General features: G+C 34.4%; 1 protein-coding gene across 2 annotated transcripts in view; it reads right to left on the bottom strand.

Annotated features, from left to right (window-relative positions):
* The window catches only part of LOC144845942 (uncharacterized), a 56756-nt gene extending 47860 nt beyond the window's left edge, over positions 1 to 8896 (bottom strand). The window contains exons 1-7 of one of the 2 annotated variants that reach the window (XM_078703461.1): positions 8838 to 8896; positions 5455 to 5552; positions 4061 to 4088; positions 3600 to 3809; positions 3253 to 3444; positions 2690 to 2905; positions 315 to 464 (exon numbers count right to left, since the gene is read on the bottom strand). In XM_078703461.1, coding sequence (XP_078559587.1) covers positions 315 to 464; positions 2690 to 2905; positions 3253 to 3444; positions 3600 to 3809; positions 4061 to 4088; positions 5455 to 5505 — 847 coding nt within the window. In that variant the 5' untranslated portion in view covers positions 5506 to 5552; positions 8838 to 8896. Of the gene's footprint in view, positions 1 to 314; positions 465 to 2689; positions 2906 to 3252; positions 3445 to 3599; positions 3810 to 4060; positions 4089 to 4448; positions 4466 to 5454; positions 5553 to 8837 lie in introns of those variants that run through there. The other variant, XM_078703462.1, reaches the window with a different exon arrangement.
* Between the last annotated feature and the right edge of the window lie 7047 nt (positions 8897 to 15943).

Raw genomic sequence — 15943 nt, 5'->3', positions numbered from 1 at the left:
GATTCTTTATCCACATTTTTCCTCCCCACCCAGGTGATAGAAATGGGTACCGGTATGTAAAAAGTACTGGAAAGGTAAATCAGACTCGTTTGTGCGGGAGGAGTGGCGTACCCCCACAAACATACACACTTAGTGGAGTCTGGCCCAAACGCTAAGGAAATGGAGATAGGCACCACGGCCGTTAGCATTAGCTTAGGTTTCGACTTTACCTTACTACTATATTTGGGCACATCACACTTTTTTGTCAAACTAGTTTGATAGTGTAGGCAGAGCTTAAAGGAAATGTTTATGCTGCAAATAAAATACTTGCTTACCCATTTTAGCTACAACACACTTGGTTCCACAGCCGGTGCTACAACATTTGTGTGCTCCGTTACAGTCAGCATCTGAGTTGCACCTGAAGCTGCAATCTGATTGGTCTACTGGAGCAATGAGGTTGTATGCAGGGCAACGGCCAGCTTTGTCTGTAAATAACAAAATATACTGGTCATGTTGTGCACCAATAAGACTATAAGTAGATTCTGTGTTAAAGCTCAGGTACAGGCATGAATTTTAAATATAATATCTGGTTAATTGTACATAAATCAAATATTTGTAACAGAAATCAAAATGAAAGAACATGAATTTCCCTTAATATGGTCAAATACAAAATTTGGCAAAATTCTGCCATAAAAACCAGGAAGACTATTTTTCAGTAGTTAGGTAGTTTAACCTAATGTAATAACATGTCTGGTGACTCCCTAGAAGGTGAAAAAAGATGGTGGATATATGGTGGATAATTTTTGCTATAGCATGAAAATAAAAATCTGAAGTTGAATAAAAATACCAGAAATGTAAAATTCAAGTTATATTACCTATATTTAGTCATCTGATAACATTTTTTACCACACCGTTTATTTTTCATAGCTATTTAAAATGCCTCTCTATTTACAAAATTTGTGTACAAAAGAATATAGATTTTACTGTGTAATTTGAACTATCCCCCCACTGATAAGAAAGTGCTTATTTTCAACAAGCTCGTGTAACACAAATAAAATCCCAAAAATTATGAAACATAGAGGAAACTATGGATCGATAATTATTGGAATGTATGATCAATAGAAATTTTGTGCCCGCACCTGGCCTTTAATGTTTGCATGGTCAAGAAGTTAGACATGTTATTTTCGAGCTAAACCATTGGCTGTTTTAATTTCAGCTCAAGCATAGGTACGACACATCATTCATGCCAAAATATATTTTTGTTTTCAAAATAAGTCAAATCGCAGTATAGAACCTATACTGAAGAAGAATGAAGAAAAATTAAGCAAATACCATATATTTATTTATTCCTTATTCTTTCAAACGAATCCAACAGCGCAGGATGGTTGAACTATTTTATAATTTATCATGCTTATGAACTCAGTTTCATTTGAGGATTAAGGAGTGAAGTTGAAGAGCCGTGAGTTAGCTGGCATTAGGGCAGGATTGAACGCTGGACCCTGGGATTGGAAGGCAAGCACTTTAACCACCAAGCTACAACTCGACTACAATTTACTTGACCCTATGACCAATGAGGTTGATAAAAAAGTAATTCTGTAGCCCCTAGATTATTAAGCTTTCTAATTGGTTGATTGAAGTTTTTAAATACTTATGCAATATTTACAGTGCAATATTTACAGTACATCTGTATCAGTACTGTGTATCAGAAGACCATGTATTGTTAGATATAAATATGATTTGAAAGAAAATCATATTTGGTTGCTCTAGGTCTTATACATTATCAGTTGGTACAATAAATAGTATGTTTCAGGTCAATTGGAGTAAACACAAGGTCAAGGTTATTACACCTGAAACATGTCTACAGTTCTTGATAACATGATGAGATAGTGATTAAGAGGTTATCATTTTAAACCAGAGTCACGTTTCAAACAGTCATAACAATGGCTGTACAAGAAAAGTTAATTCTCATTATCCAATGTAGCGTGAAAGTTACCAATAAACACATTTGTTTAATTGCTGTTATTCTATTTAAATATTATAACCGTTTAACGAGGGGGGTATAACAATATTATTATTTTTATACCCCCTGGTTTAACTTCTTTATTTTAAATTTGTAAACCTGTCGGCAATTTGAATCTTTTGTTTACTTAAGCATAAAGGAATAAAATAGATTTGTTGTAAAATTTATACAAATGAAGAAATTAATGGAATATGAATAACCTACAGGCCAGGGACATGTTAACTGAGGTGTAAATGATCATTTCAGAGTAGTTTGAGGTCAAACAACTGTCCAGGGATGACAATTACATTGTTTACTGACCTCGCACTGACCAGAACAAACATGTTTACACTAAACTTGATCTAGGTGTATATAGCAAGGTCATACTGCTGCAGAAAGGGATATTTATTTACCAGTTTTAGGTTCTCTTCCATCAACTCTCATATACCGATCAAACAAGAGGGGATTGAGTCAGCTCTGGTACCCCATTTAAAAATTTTAAAAATACACAAATGGCTTTTTGGGGGATCAGAGGACCTGTCCATATTCAGGATCAGCCTAGTAGGTCTCTAGTGGATAAACATTTTGGAGTTTTTACTACTAATTAACTCACCACTGGTAACATAGCAAATAGATAGTAGGTGTCATTAAAAATTAAATGAAAGAACTACAACCACACTGACCACTTCTGTTTCCCAATAATTCACTTACTATCTGTACATGTCAGTTTAGAATTCTCACTGTTGAACCACTCAATAATACAACCTTTGCAAGTATTTGGTCTGCAAATGGCACTAGGGTACCCGTTACATGTCAATCGATTGCAAATGTTTTGTTGGTCACAATTAAGAGGAGCAGATCCATCAGCACATGATGTGGAAGCTACGATTGGCTCGCTAGTTGATACACGGTTCTGCATCACTGCACCTTTAAATAAAAATCATAACAAAATTAAATTATTTTATAATCAAACAAATAATACATAAAATAGGTTTTTGGAGCAGAAACAGGGCATATTAACGCATGGATTTAATTATTAGCCTTTCACTCTGCCTCTGCACAGCACTGAGTCAAGACAACCTAAAGTTCCTAAAAGTACTTTTCCCACCCAATCTTAGCCCCCATCCTCCAACCTGTCTACATAGCTACATCCCCAAAGTATTTGAAATGCATGGTTCTATGTAATGCTTGATAGTGTTCGTAAAAACATTTAGAATAGAACATTTTTAGAATATTTCCGAAATAAAAGAAATTGAATTGAGGCAAGTTCTTACTGCAGTCTAATGGCTGTCCAATAGGAGTACGAGTTTCACTGACTTCCTGTCCACATACTGTAATGCACCAACACTCATTAACGTTGCACTGTTTCGGCTGGAAGAAGCCATTCTCGTCACAGGCAGGGGTGTAACCTGGTATTGCTGTTACACCTGTGCATGGTGCAGAGTATGTTGCCAGCAATGCCTCACCTGCAATGCACAATGCAATTTGAAATAGGTATTAACACATTTTCAGTATTTGATAAACCAAAGAAAATTGTGCAATAAAATCATTGCACAATTTGAAATTGTGCAAATCGTTCAAATCATGGCAACACTTATTTTTCCTTAAAAATAATACTTACTACACGTGACAGAGCCTTGCATGCGAGTGTTTGGTATTTCCATACCACACTTAGTAGTGCACCAGCATTGTCCATCAGAGCATTGCATTGGCTCATAGAGGCCAACAACATTGCATAGAGGTACATGCTCAGTGGATATGTACTTTGGTGAGCTTCCGAAGACAAAGGTTTGTATGCGAGACTTCTCTCTCCAACATGGTTGGCAAAGTACTGAAAATAAGTTAAATTTAAATCATGTCATCGTCTAGGTCTATTACTTCTTACGGATTCATGTGTGTATGCCGAATAGTGATGTTACGTGTATCAATGGTTGTGAAAGTTTAGATGATTTTTGTATTTTAAATGAGAAAGAAAGACAATTTCTTTTTAAATATGGTAAAACAAAAGATGGTCTAATTTAGTTTAAAGCAAGCAATCCTATCACAACAAATGTAACAACAACAGATCTAACGTATACTCACAATCAGTTTCTCTGTCAATCTTGGGAAACTACAAAAAAGATGTTAAAAACAAAAATAAATACTTTCTAATTTAAATATATGTTGCATATAGTTTATACAGTGCATAATATACGATATATATTCTGGTAGGCCACTCACTGGAGTAAACTCCATATGGTCACTGCAGGCCCTTTCGCTAGGGCTAGATAGCTTCTATACGGATATGACTAGCTAGCTTTTAGCCTCCGATCTAGCTAATCTACCTACCTAGCTAGACAAGGATAGACCCTAGGCATATACAATACAAGTTGAGTCGGTGATTTCTTCTTTTACGACATTTCGACTTACGACTACCTACCTAGCCTAGGCCTAGCTCTTACTTTGCGTTCCTATCTATTTTTCTACCTACATTATCTAGGATATAATATCCTTCGTGAGGAGATACTGTAGTAATTCATAAACAATATTTTACCAGTCAATTTAAAGTTAAGCTACTTCAATCTAATCCTTTGTAGCATAGCTTGTAGGCCTAGCCTTGGCCAACAAAACAAAAAGGGTAAAAAGGAAGCAAGCAAGAAGCTTTAGAAATTTGAAGGTGGCGCGCTTTACTTCTTGAACTGTGGGAAATACCCATATAAATTACGTCATGCCTTAGCCTACACATACATGCACCAATATTGCGCCTTATCACAAACAAATCAAGGCGATTACAGATACCTAAAACTAAATAATGTTAATACAATGTAATATGATTAACTAAAATTCTTCATAGTCCATAATATGGAAATACATTTGAAAGTGGCATGAAATACATATTCAGAATTGTAATTACAATTACATATAGGCCTACACAATATTATTTATATGCTATAAATAAACAAACTAGAATGAAGGAGCATCATTCATCAAACGAGTTTTCACAAATTTTAACACTGAATGTGAACATAAATTTCCACCGTGAGGCTATTGGCCTCTATCATATTGGATTTTAAGATGGGTAGCCTTAATTGTTTCCATCCAAAAAAACATTGAAAGATGGTGACAGATTTAAACAGACGAGGTTATTAAGTGTCAAATGCATTTAACTACACATGGAAGTAGTTAAAGCACAATATAATATCAATTTCATTCATTTTGACCCAAGCGGAGTTATCATTATCCGTTTTAATTATTTTGTTGCTACCATGGAATAGCCCGACATTGATTGATTATTGAAATCACACCCCGATCACTTGATCACGTGATAGCCTATACAAACAAATTGAACATGCAAACTTCATGAAGGTAAACGATAATTTTTCCCTCAGACTAATATACATTAGAAGAACACGACATAAAAGCAGAGGTGACCATAATCGGCGGTATTATCAATAAAGTATTATAGCATATTTGAATAATGATTGTTAAAGACTTACCACCTGAGCAGCTGTAACAACTGCTAACGATAATAAAACGAAAACCTTCATATTGATGTTGCGTTCGCAAGCAACCTTATTCAGGCTTTCTTGCAATTCTAAAAACAAAAAGATATCACTTCTTAATCACGATAAATCTATTTAATAAAAATTGGTTTAATCTAAATAGGATAGAAATACTTTATATTTTCATCAAGGGAAACTAATTTAATAATTGTCTGTTTACAATACTTGACAACTTTTATTGATAACGAGGCTCAAAATAATTTATGATAGATCTGGTCCGATTGTCTATATTGTCGCTTAAGGTTCCCTGCCATTCTTTTCCCCCTAGTGAACATGTTTTATGTCCACGGAGTCAAATATTGACTATTTTATTTAGGAATCAATAGAACAAGTAATGGTATGACCTTGCGCGAACATTTCATGCAGCCTGGTCATAATCCGAATGTCATTTTAAATTATTTTATGTACCGGTATGTTTAGGAGCTTAAAACTCAGATTTGAATATAAAGAACGAGTGTTTTGTTTAAATAGTTTGGTCTTAGAGGAATATAAGTAACATTAATAATTTATTAGAGCGTTTAAATTCTTTTAGAAGATTTGTCTGCTATATTAATTGTCGACTTCTATCCAGGGTATTTAATGACGTCACATGGGAGAAAATAACGAAGTTCATTGAAATGTCTTTCAGGAATAACGTCATTGGTATAGTTTTCAAGGTTTTTAGAAAAGCCAACAGTTTTGTTAAACATGAGGTGATTGTTAACAAAGTTCAAAAGTTCCAAGAGACAATATTTAACATTGAATTTATTCCAGAAAAGTTCAAGTTTAAGTCAACATTTCCCCGTTACACTATTTTAGAGAATGGTTCCAGACTTGAATTAAGCTCAGGCTACACTATCAAACTAGTTTGACAAAGAAAGTGTGATGTGCCCAAATATGGTAGTGATATGACCAAACCATGGTAGTGACATGACATGACATCATTATGTCCTCCATATATGGGCACATCACATGTGTTTGTATTTGATAGTGTAGACAGAGCTTTAGAATTAGAATGTGAAAACAGAAGTTTGCGACGGAAGTTTCAAGTCTGCAGAAAAGTGGAGAAAGTTTGATTTAAAATGCCAAAAAAAAAAATCATTTCAATTTTTAGAGAAAATACTTTAAATGAAGTTATATCTAAAGCCTATAATCAGCATAACAAAAAACTTTCGTTTATAAACTTTGGCACGAAAAGCTTTCAAAAGTTTAGACCAGTTGTCGAAACTTCGGTAAACTGTAAACACTAGCAAATTTGACAGTATTTACTTTTGTTTGAAAACTCAAGCAGTTGCTTATCTACACTTATACTTGAGGTTGCCATTTTGTCCATCGGACAATAACATCACAACAAAGACTGTTAATTATTCAATTTGCTGAGTTTTTCAGTCAGAAAGTAAACAAACTAATTGTTGTACTAACGATAATAATGGAAATACTGTCCCACTGAAGTTTTCTTGATATTAGGAACCCATGCTCCAAATTATTATTTATTTTATTTTATCATGTCGCTGTTTCAGCAATAGTGCACACAGTATTATAGAACCGATATCAACATAAATAGAAGTTAGGGTAATGAAATGATTGCATCAGAAAGTAAACTTGAGCCAGGACCGAAATATTTTGCCATGAAAGGTCATGACTTTTACATTTAAAACAACCCAACATTTTATCTAATTTTGCGGTCATGTTGTACAGACAGAGCTTAACCTTGTTGATTGGGTTTAACTCCTCAAAACAGGAAATAATATTGGACCAGAAATTATATTACAGATGCCTCTTGTATTCTCCACCCACTTTCTCCAATTATAACACAGTTCTCATCACACACCCTGATAAGTTTGAGAATGAAAAGACGGGCTGAACATATGTAGAATTAATATTGTACCGTATAGGCCTATTAAGATAATAATATCACCATAAAATGATTAGGTTTGATATCCAGATGATTATGTAAAATGTCGTCGGGTTAGGAATAAAGTTCTTATTTTAGGATAGGGGCCTACTGAGTTAAAAGAATCAAATTCCTCATGATTCTTTTTTCCGCTGTTCATGTATAATGTTAAACACTTATTCGAGTATTTCATTTTTTCGAACTTTTTTAGAATTTCATCTTGAGTCTTCTTAGAACGGTAAGGGACAATGTCGAAGAAGTTATAGAAAGTTGCAGGAACTCATTGTAGTAGAATTATTATTATCAACTTTATTGCACAGTAAAAATATCATTACATTTAGTGACCCAACGGCCAAATTGTATGTAACATTACAAACTAGAAAAACACATCCAGCACAATACAACCATTCATTGTAAAAACTATATATATCGTATTGACCATTAATTGTTTATTAAACAATTGAAACAAATTTACCATGCCAAGGCAATTAAATGGAAGGTTAAAAATGACAGTAAATATTGATAATTAAGTTTTAATCCGAAGTCAAGGACAAATTTTCATAATTTATATTAATTTATATTTATAAGTTGTTGTCCAGTGAATTTTGAATAAACATTGAACTTCTTGTTCCATATTAATTGTGTCTTTAAACAAATGAGAAAGAGTAGTCTAATAGAAAGGAAGCAGAAGCAACGAGGGAAGAAAACAAGTTTGATCTAAAATGGCAAAAAAAAAATCATTTCAATTTTTACAGAAAATACTTTAAATGAAGTTATATCTAAAGCCTATAATCAGCATAACAAAAAACTTTAGTTTATAAACTTTGGCACGAAAAGCTTTCAAACGTTTAGACCAGTTGTCGAAACTTCGGTAAACTGTAAACACTAGCAAATTTGACAGTATTTACTTTTGTTTGAAAACTTAAGCAGTTGCTTATCTTAACCTGTACTTGGGGTTGCCATTTTTTCCATCGGAGAATAACATCACCACAAAGACTGTTAACTATTCAATTTGCTGAGTTTTTCAGTCAGAAAGTAAACAAACTCATTTTTGTAAACTGGTTTTCTGCAGTTTGCCTAACTGGTCTACACTGCAAACGTTGAAAAAAAGTATCTCGGAGAGTTTGCTAGTGTATACCGGGCCATGCACATAGTTTACCGAGGTTTATGAACTCAGTGAATCAAATAACAGTCTTTGTAATCAAATAATTGTCGTATTGGAGGCTAGTATCTTATAGACAGGCAATACCAAATTCTTAAAAAGTTTAAAACTCGCAATTTGCAAACAAAAGTTTGCTATATATAAATACAAACTTATGCAAATTATACATTTCATTACACACATTTGCTATATTTAAAACCCACATGTAAAAATCATTGGAACACCAAGAATAAACTATATAAATTTGTCTAGTTTTATTATAGAAGTAAAAAAGGTACTTACCAATATAAAACGAGCAAAATGTTGAAGAAGTTCCTTGATAAAACCTCACTCAATAACAGGTTTCCCAGTACAGAACCAGTGTCGAAATCTTCTCTTATAAACTTCAAGAGTTACACATCTACGGTTTTGATTGGCTAATATTTTGGAATAATCCATTATAGTTTCTAAACTTGTTATCGTATGATAATTAATAAATCACGGATAACCAAAGAAAGTTGCTGACGTTTCAGTTTTCAAATTTTGAACTTTAATCAAATGAATATAAATGCAAGAAACTGGTTTCCATCTAAAAGCTGTGTGTGAGGATTTTCTTGGAAGTCTGATCAGCATAACTTAATATATGCATTTAATTAAAATAAGCGCTTTCGTGTGATAATGTAAGCAGAGCTGCTTAGTGTTTCGAGTTTATTACATTATGATCAATGGGAAGAGTAAACTGATTATTGTTTAATATTATTTAAAATCATGTAGAAGAGAATAAAACAAATGAATATGTTATATCGTCACCAGATTATCGTTTCTGTATCAACACATATGGCATAATTCTTCTCAATATCAATGATACTGAGAAGAATATCAAGGCAAATTCCATGATACAGAAATCGAAATGTGCGTCTGTGTATCATGGAAGAAGGTTGAGGAACATCATAGTTCCTATGATACCGGCACCACGGCACTTTGGCTAATTTGTGTGATTAAATCCCCGCTGAACATAAGGTTGGGAGAACTACCAGAACCATTGTTCAAATGGCAAACCAGGCAAATATTCAGAATATCCAGGTCAGTCATAATGACGAAAAGCGCTTCATATCCAGGTCAGCTGCAGATGAAAAGATATATAGATATTAGATAGATAACATGTGTTGGATCCAACTAAAAACGATTATAAGAATTGCAATATGTTTCTTGACATTTTGATGTATATAATTATATTCGAAATAATTGGTGAAATGTATAACTCGTAAAATAGCCTCTCGCGTTGATTGTAAACATGGCATGATTTAAGGACATGACCTTGTAACCCACATTTCAACATGTTAAGTAACATTGTATTAGACCTATCTTTAATAATGCGTTATTTATAATTTACCACCACCACTACTGCATTTTCTACTACAAGTTATATTACATTGATTTAGACTGGAGAAATCTCATCGAATAAACAGTTTCAAATTGGTCCACGTGTTAGGCCCTACATTTAATATTCTCAGTAGGTCTGGCTTACTGCTGTTTTACAGGAATACTAGTTAGAGTCTAGTAGGCCTAGCTGTTTTCGTTTGATCAATAAAAACAAATTGTAAAGCCACGCACTAACGTAAATTTATTTTCTGAATCGAAAAAATGTAAGATATATCAAACCAATGATGGCAATGATAAAATGTCAGCAGAATAAGGATGCCTGCAGGAGATGAGGATGCGTAGGACGATACCCGTAAATAGACAATTCTAATAATATAATTGTTGTTGTTTGTGTATTTCTACTTATACTTCTCCAACTTGTAAAATGGAGAATGATGGAATTGGTTTTAGGTGATGTTGAAGGTGTTACTTCTACTTCTCGTACATAAAATGAATACAGGAGATAGCCGTTTTAGGCTGATGTTGAAGATATTACATTTGTGTACTTTATGTAATGAAAGACCGAACCAAATGCAAAACATCTTCTTTATTAATGCTGCTCTTGATTGACGGTTTAAAGATTGACTACACATTGTTGGATAAGGTCATGATCTTCTTACCTTTAAGTGTAACTTATTCGGAAAAAATGAATTGTTAACAGCCGCATCACTTGAACTTCCATCAAAGTCATACAAAGTTTGCAGTTCAAATCGATCTAATAATAGGCCAGAATTTGCTGACTTAGAAGCTTTTTTATGGCTGATATTGCTTCGTTCACATTTAATATTAAGATTATTTCTATTCAATGCATATTTAATAGGTAACAGATAAATAGGTAACAACAATTAGAAAAAAAAGATATAAAAAAAAAACATTATTTCAGCAAAAAAGAAATAATATTCATTTATACTCATTACATGTTATTTTAATGAATGTATTAAAATGCACGTATATAGTATTATACGTGTTATAGCGTATAATGTACGTATTGGAATAAATATTTTGATATATTATAATGTAGTGAATACCGTAAATCTTGTAACCCTGGGTTATTATTCTTTGATTGTTTTTTTAGGGTGGGTTACTATTAGAAGGGGGGTTACTATTAGAGTAGTGGGTTACTATTACTAATCTTAAATTAGGCACCTGAAAATAGTAACCCACCCCTAACTTTTCAGGTCAGCAACTCATAGCAAAATAATAAAATAGTACGACTAAACAAATTTGGTTGTTGAACTCTTTATGTAAAACTTTATTTTATAAACTCAAAAACACTCCTCCCCCACTCCCGAGATCAACATGCATTATCTCCTTATTTTCAAAATACGGCTGCATCATAAGTTTTTGTGACTCTAGTAGTAACCCCCATGGGTTACTATTAGAGTAGTGGGTTATTATTATAGATTGACTTATAAGGTGGTTTACTATTAGAATGCGGGTTACTATTAGAGTGTGGGTTACTATTAGAATATTTACGGTACTTACGAATAAGTTAATCATTTAATACGGTAATAATTATAATTCAACATTTATTAATTTCTATCAATGGTAAACTATATAATAACAAAAAATGGTAATATATAATAAAACAATACAACTATACCATTAATAGAGGATCTTGCAAGAAGAAAGTATAGCGGGCCTGTATTCACTGACCAAAATAACTAGACTAACTAAACAAGAAAAGGAGCAATAAAAGTGGGTCTTTTGAACTTTAAAATGTTCTTATATAGAGAGAGACGGTATCATAATATTATATAGTGAGTAATGAATTGTAGGGAATAGTATATTCATTAACAAAAATCTTTAAATAAATAAAATAATGTTAACTTGAAAATGTGATTCTTTCTATAGTGTACAGTTAAAAGTGACAAGCTGTGACAAGTGACAAACATTCAAAATTTGTGTGGTTCACAATGTCCCTGTGGATATACACTGTCTCTGTCGTTTTAGGTTTTGGTAATTACAATGTACACACATTTAGTGATTTAATATTGGTTTATCAATTAATAACATATTTATCGATATTGATCGAGCTTGGTGGTGATAAAGGTCTTCCAAATGAACGTGACGGCCACCAGGATTATTATCATTGATCAACATTGATGGTCACGTCTACGGCTTTCCTGACCTCATAAAAAGAATAACAACACAAAGACCAAAAACCTTTGCAATAACAATAGACAGTTGGAAGAGTTTTATAACACGAATTTCTTTAATTAAATTATTATTTTTATCATTGATTATCTTTTTCCTTTTGTATAGTTTTAAGTGTTATGCCGAGTTTTAAAATAATAGTCATTGTAATTCTAAATCAAGGGTAAATATATGTTAAAGTCGATAATTGTTTACCTACATATATAATTAATTTCAAATACAAAACACCATAGTCTCTTGTCTGACCTGTATGCTACTTGGTAAAGTTGTTTGTCAGGCAATATTACAGCTTTACTAGACCTAAACCAACCAATAAAAGTCAATCAACTTTACTTCCAGCCATTTTGTCACAAAATATCTAATTTTACAACATATAAATGTATATTTTCTGGGCTAGAGCTGCGAGTACTCAAAACAGAGAATTACCCGTTACTCCACAAAGTTGACGACTGAACAGCTGACGTATAGACTTTTTTATACGCGTTTCATATTACGTAATTCGTCGTGGCGTCATAAATATGCATATTCATGAACGTCATATGGGAACGAACCTTTTTATAAACAAGAAGACTGTCGTCGTGTTAACAACACGAATGTCGTGGGTTCGAATCCCACGCTGGTATGGTGGAATAGAATTAAAGCTATGCGAGCTACTGTTTTTGGGGTCCCCCTTTCCACCACATCATGAGGCGGCAACATTAATGTATCTGATGTGGAAACGAACTCAAGGCTGTGGCAGGGCCTCAGTGCTGAGGCAGGGATAGCACAACATAACATTTTTTTTCAGTGGCTTACGTCACCTCCTTACACCACCTCCGCCCTCAAACGTATTAAAAAAACGTTATAATGCCAGAAAATTAGAAACAAAATAGTTAAGTTGGCCTATAGAACATTTGTAAAGATCAGATGTCTAGGCCAACTTCAAAGTTGGACTATCCGCGCCGTCGGGCTAGGATAGGCATAAAAATGAAGCTGAACTTGCATCTGAATAGAAAATTAATTAGGCTTTTTGTGTGGCTCGCGCTGTATTTTTATAATATATTCTGTTGAATTTCGTCATGGCCGCATGAATTGCAGGCATTCGTATTCCTCGCTGGCTCGCGTTTTGTCAACACTCACGGTGTAGGGCTGGTCCTGCTTATTTATTTCTTTTTATATTCAAAAGAAAGAGGTACTGAAGATTCTTATACATTTTGTTTCCATATTTCAAATTTAGGTGTAATTTCCGGGGACAGGCATCTCTATTTTTCAAATACAATCTTATTTATAAGTTTATTGGGCTATCTTGGAATATCTTTTACTGTATTAGAATGTCAGTAATTAATATTTTTACTTTGTATGTATTTCTTTATGATTTTCCAAAACAATGTACACATACTCAATTATAATAGACAATGATACTAGTTGTAGGCCTAAAATTGATGATTATGCAAGGGTATACTATACCTGAAGTATCAAGATTACACGAGTCCTCCGGAGGTGAGAATCAATATGCGTTCCGTTAGCTGCGGCTAACCATTGTGTGTGGGTTTCGTCCGTCAGGAAATACTGGGTCGGGCTAATTATAATATATATTTTGCTTAAATTTCGAAAGATAAGTGAAAACTCAACTTGTTGTATACTACAGTGCTATACTAATCTAGTACCCTGTGACGGTGAGACCTGATACGAAGGGCATAGGCAACTTATTGTAGTTACTAGAATAACTTACAATAGGGAGGGAACACTTGCATAATCATCAATTATACTTCATCCTCCTTCGGTTTCGAATCAATCCACTAGGCCTACTGTATTAGATGTGGGTTTATGATAAAATCGATTAAATGTAGTATCGGATTTCCAACCCGCAGTGTCTTGTATATCTTTCATCGACACACCTAATCTACGAGAGATAGATGCATCCCGTGCATGTCCGTATTTACCCCTGCCATTCCCATCATTTCCACCATCCATCTACTAATCGTAGATGAGGTTACCTTACGGTGAGGTTTCTGGTGACTTATAATATACTTATTTCCCAGAACCTCTAATGATCTTTGTTCTGAGTAAATACTTTGAGGTGGCTTGAACCGGGCATAAACGCTTATCGCCTCAATTTCCACGTTCATTAGACCGTACTCCGGCCTAGATTGTTTTAAGAGTGATAATGGTACAAATTTCAAATTACTTGAAGATATGTTACCAAACTTTCAAGATTCATATAAACTAAGGAAGATACGCGTCCTGTCGAGCTAATAATAAGACTACCTTTAAAGTTAACAATTTTAACGACAGTGAATCCCAGTGTAGTAATTGTCTTAAATATTTTATTACCGGTTCGACATCCCATGTAATTGTATAGGCCTACTTAGGCCTAGGTAGATTTCTGATAAAAAAACCTTTCATCAACCTGTTCATTGAAAAATTGTTACCAATTGCTGTGCCTTCCCAATTCATGATAAAGATATTGCGACCACAAGAGTTCGATAGCTTAAGCCTCTTTTTTCGCATTGAACTAAACATTCCATAATCTCTGTTAAAGGTGCTGACATTGGATCAATCGCCCGTCTACCACACCAGCTACATCACTTTTTCCATGCTGATTGATATTGGTTGTTAGTGGATTGTCTACAACTTGCAGACATGACATTGATAAAGTCCTCTGAACAGCCATTTGTTTTATAATATCGCCTGAGACAGTCCAACCCGCTAGATGTAGAGACTGTGTCAACGTGGTAGGCCTGAGTGAGGTTGTGTGGGGCAACTGGGTAATAGAATTGGTGTTGTAATCGCTAGCTGTAAAAGCATTGGATATCAAAGTTGTGTTATCCATGTCACCAGTACGGTGGCTTTGTCCCGAATTGTCTTCCTCAATATCTGTGCCAATAGACAAAAGGACGGAAACGCATAATTGTGTTCGCTCGTCCAATTGATAGAAAGGCATTCACTGCTGGTGCTCCTGGGTCCGGTTTTATTTTCCTGGTACATGGTATGCTATCAGAGCCTGATCGCTAACTGCTACAGGATGGTTACCCACTTTGTGCTTTATGTATGACAACGCTTTGGTGTTGTCCGATCGAATTACAATATGACAATCTGTCCGATTCTTCGCAAAACTCTGTATTGCTAAGAAGACTGCCAGTAATTCCAGGTAATTGATGTGAAACATTGCTTCTTTTATCGACCATCGACCCTCGACCCCTTGTTTGTTTGGCCTAGTGCACAATGGGCTCCCCAGCCCTTTGTCGACGCATCTGGCATTATCGTTAGTTCTGGGCATGACAGAACAATTGGATTTCCGTTGTACCGATGTAAGCAATGGGTCCACCATATTAACTATTGAATACTGGAGTTTGATAGTTTTATTTGACCTTGATAATTATGTAGGATTTTTGTGAAATGATTGGATCATTTCGGATTGAAGTGATCTGTGGAATAGGGAAGCTGGAACTATATTCTCTGAAGTGGCAGTAATTTTCCTAAGGATGCTTGTAAGCGCATCCGCTTTTATATTATTTTGTCCTTTGCTTCGGGGTGTGTATTTTGTTGCCACTTTGGGTTCTTTATCAAGTTTCTGTGCTACCTTGTTTAATTTTCCGACTCCCTCCTCTTCGATTTTCTCGGACCATTTTTCGCCAAAGATGCACTCTATTGTTGACGTGGTGATATTTCGGAGATAACCCTCCTTAATGAAGGGTTCAGAATGTCTGTTTTCCATGCATTGGTGTTTGTTCGTTTCATTGAGTCCCCTCTGGGAATGTCGGGATATTTGAAAAATAGTGCCACTGAGGAATCTGGCGTTAGATCTCCCAACAAATCCGTCTTTCTTTGGTTGTTTCAACGTATGTGTT

This window comes from Antedon bifida, chromosome 6 (assembly GCF_963402885.1).
Source record: "Antedon bifida chromosome 6, ecAntBifi1.1, whole genome shotgun sequence".
Taxonomy (NCBI): domain Eukaryota; kingdom Metazoa; phylum Echinodermata; class Crinoidea; order Comatulida; family Antedonidae; genus Antedon; species Antedon bifida.
Note: the sequence above shows the minus strand (reverse complement) of the source record. Positions and strands in the feature narration are given on the sequence as shown.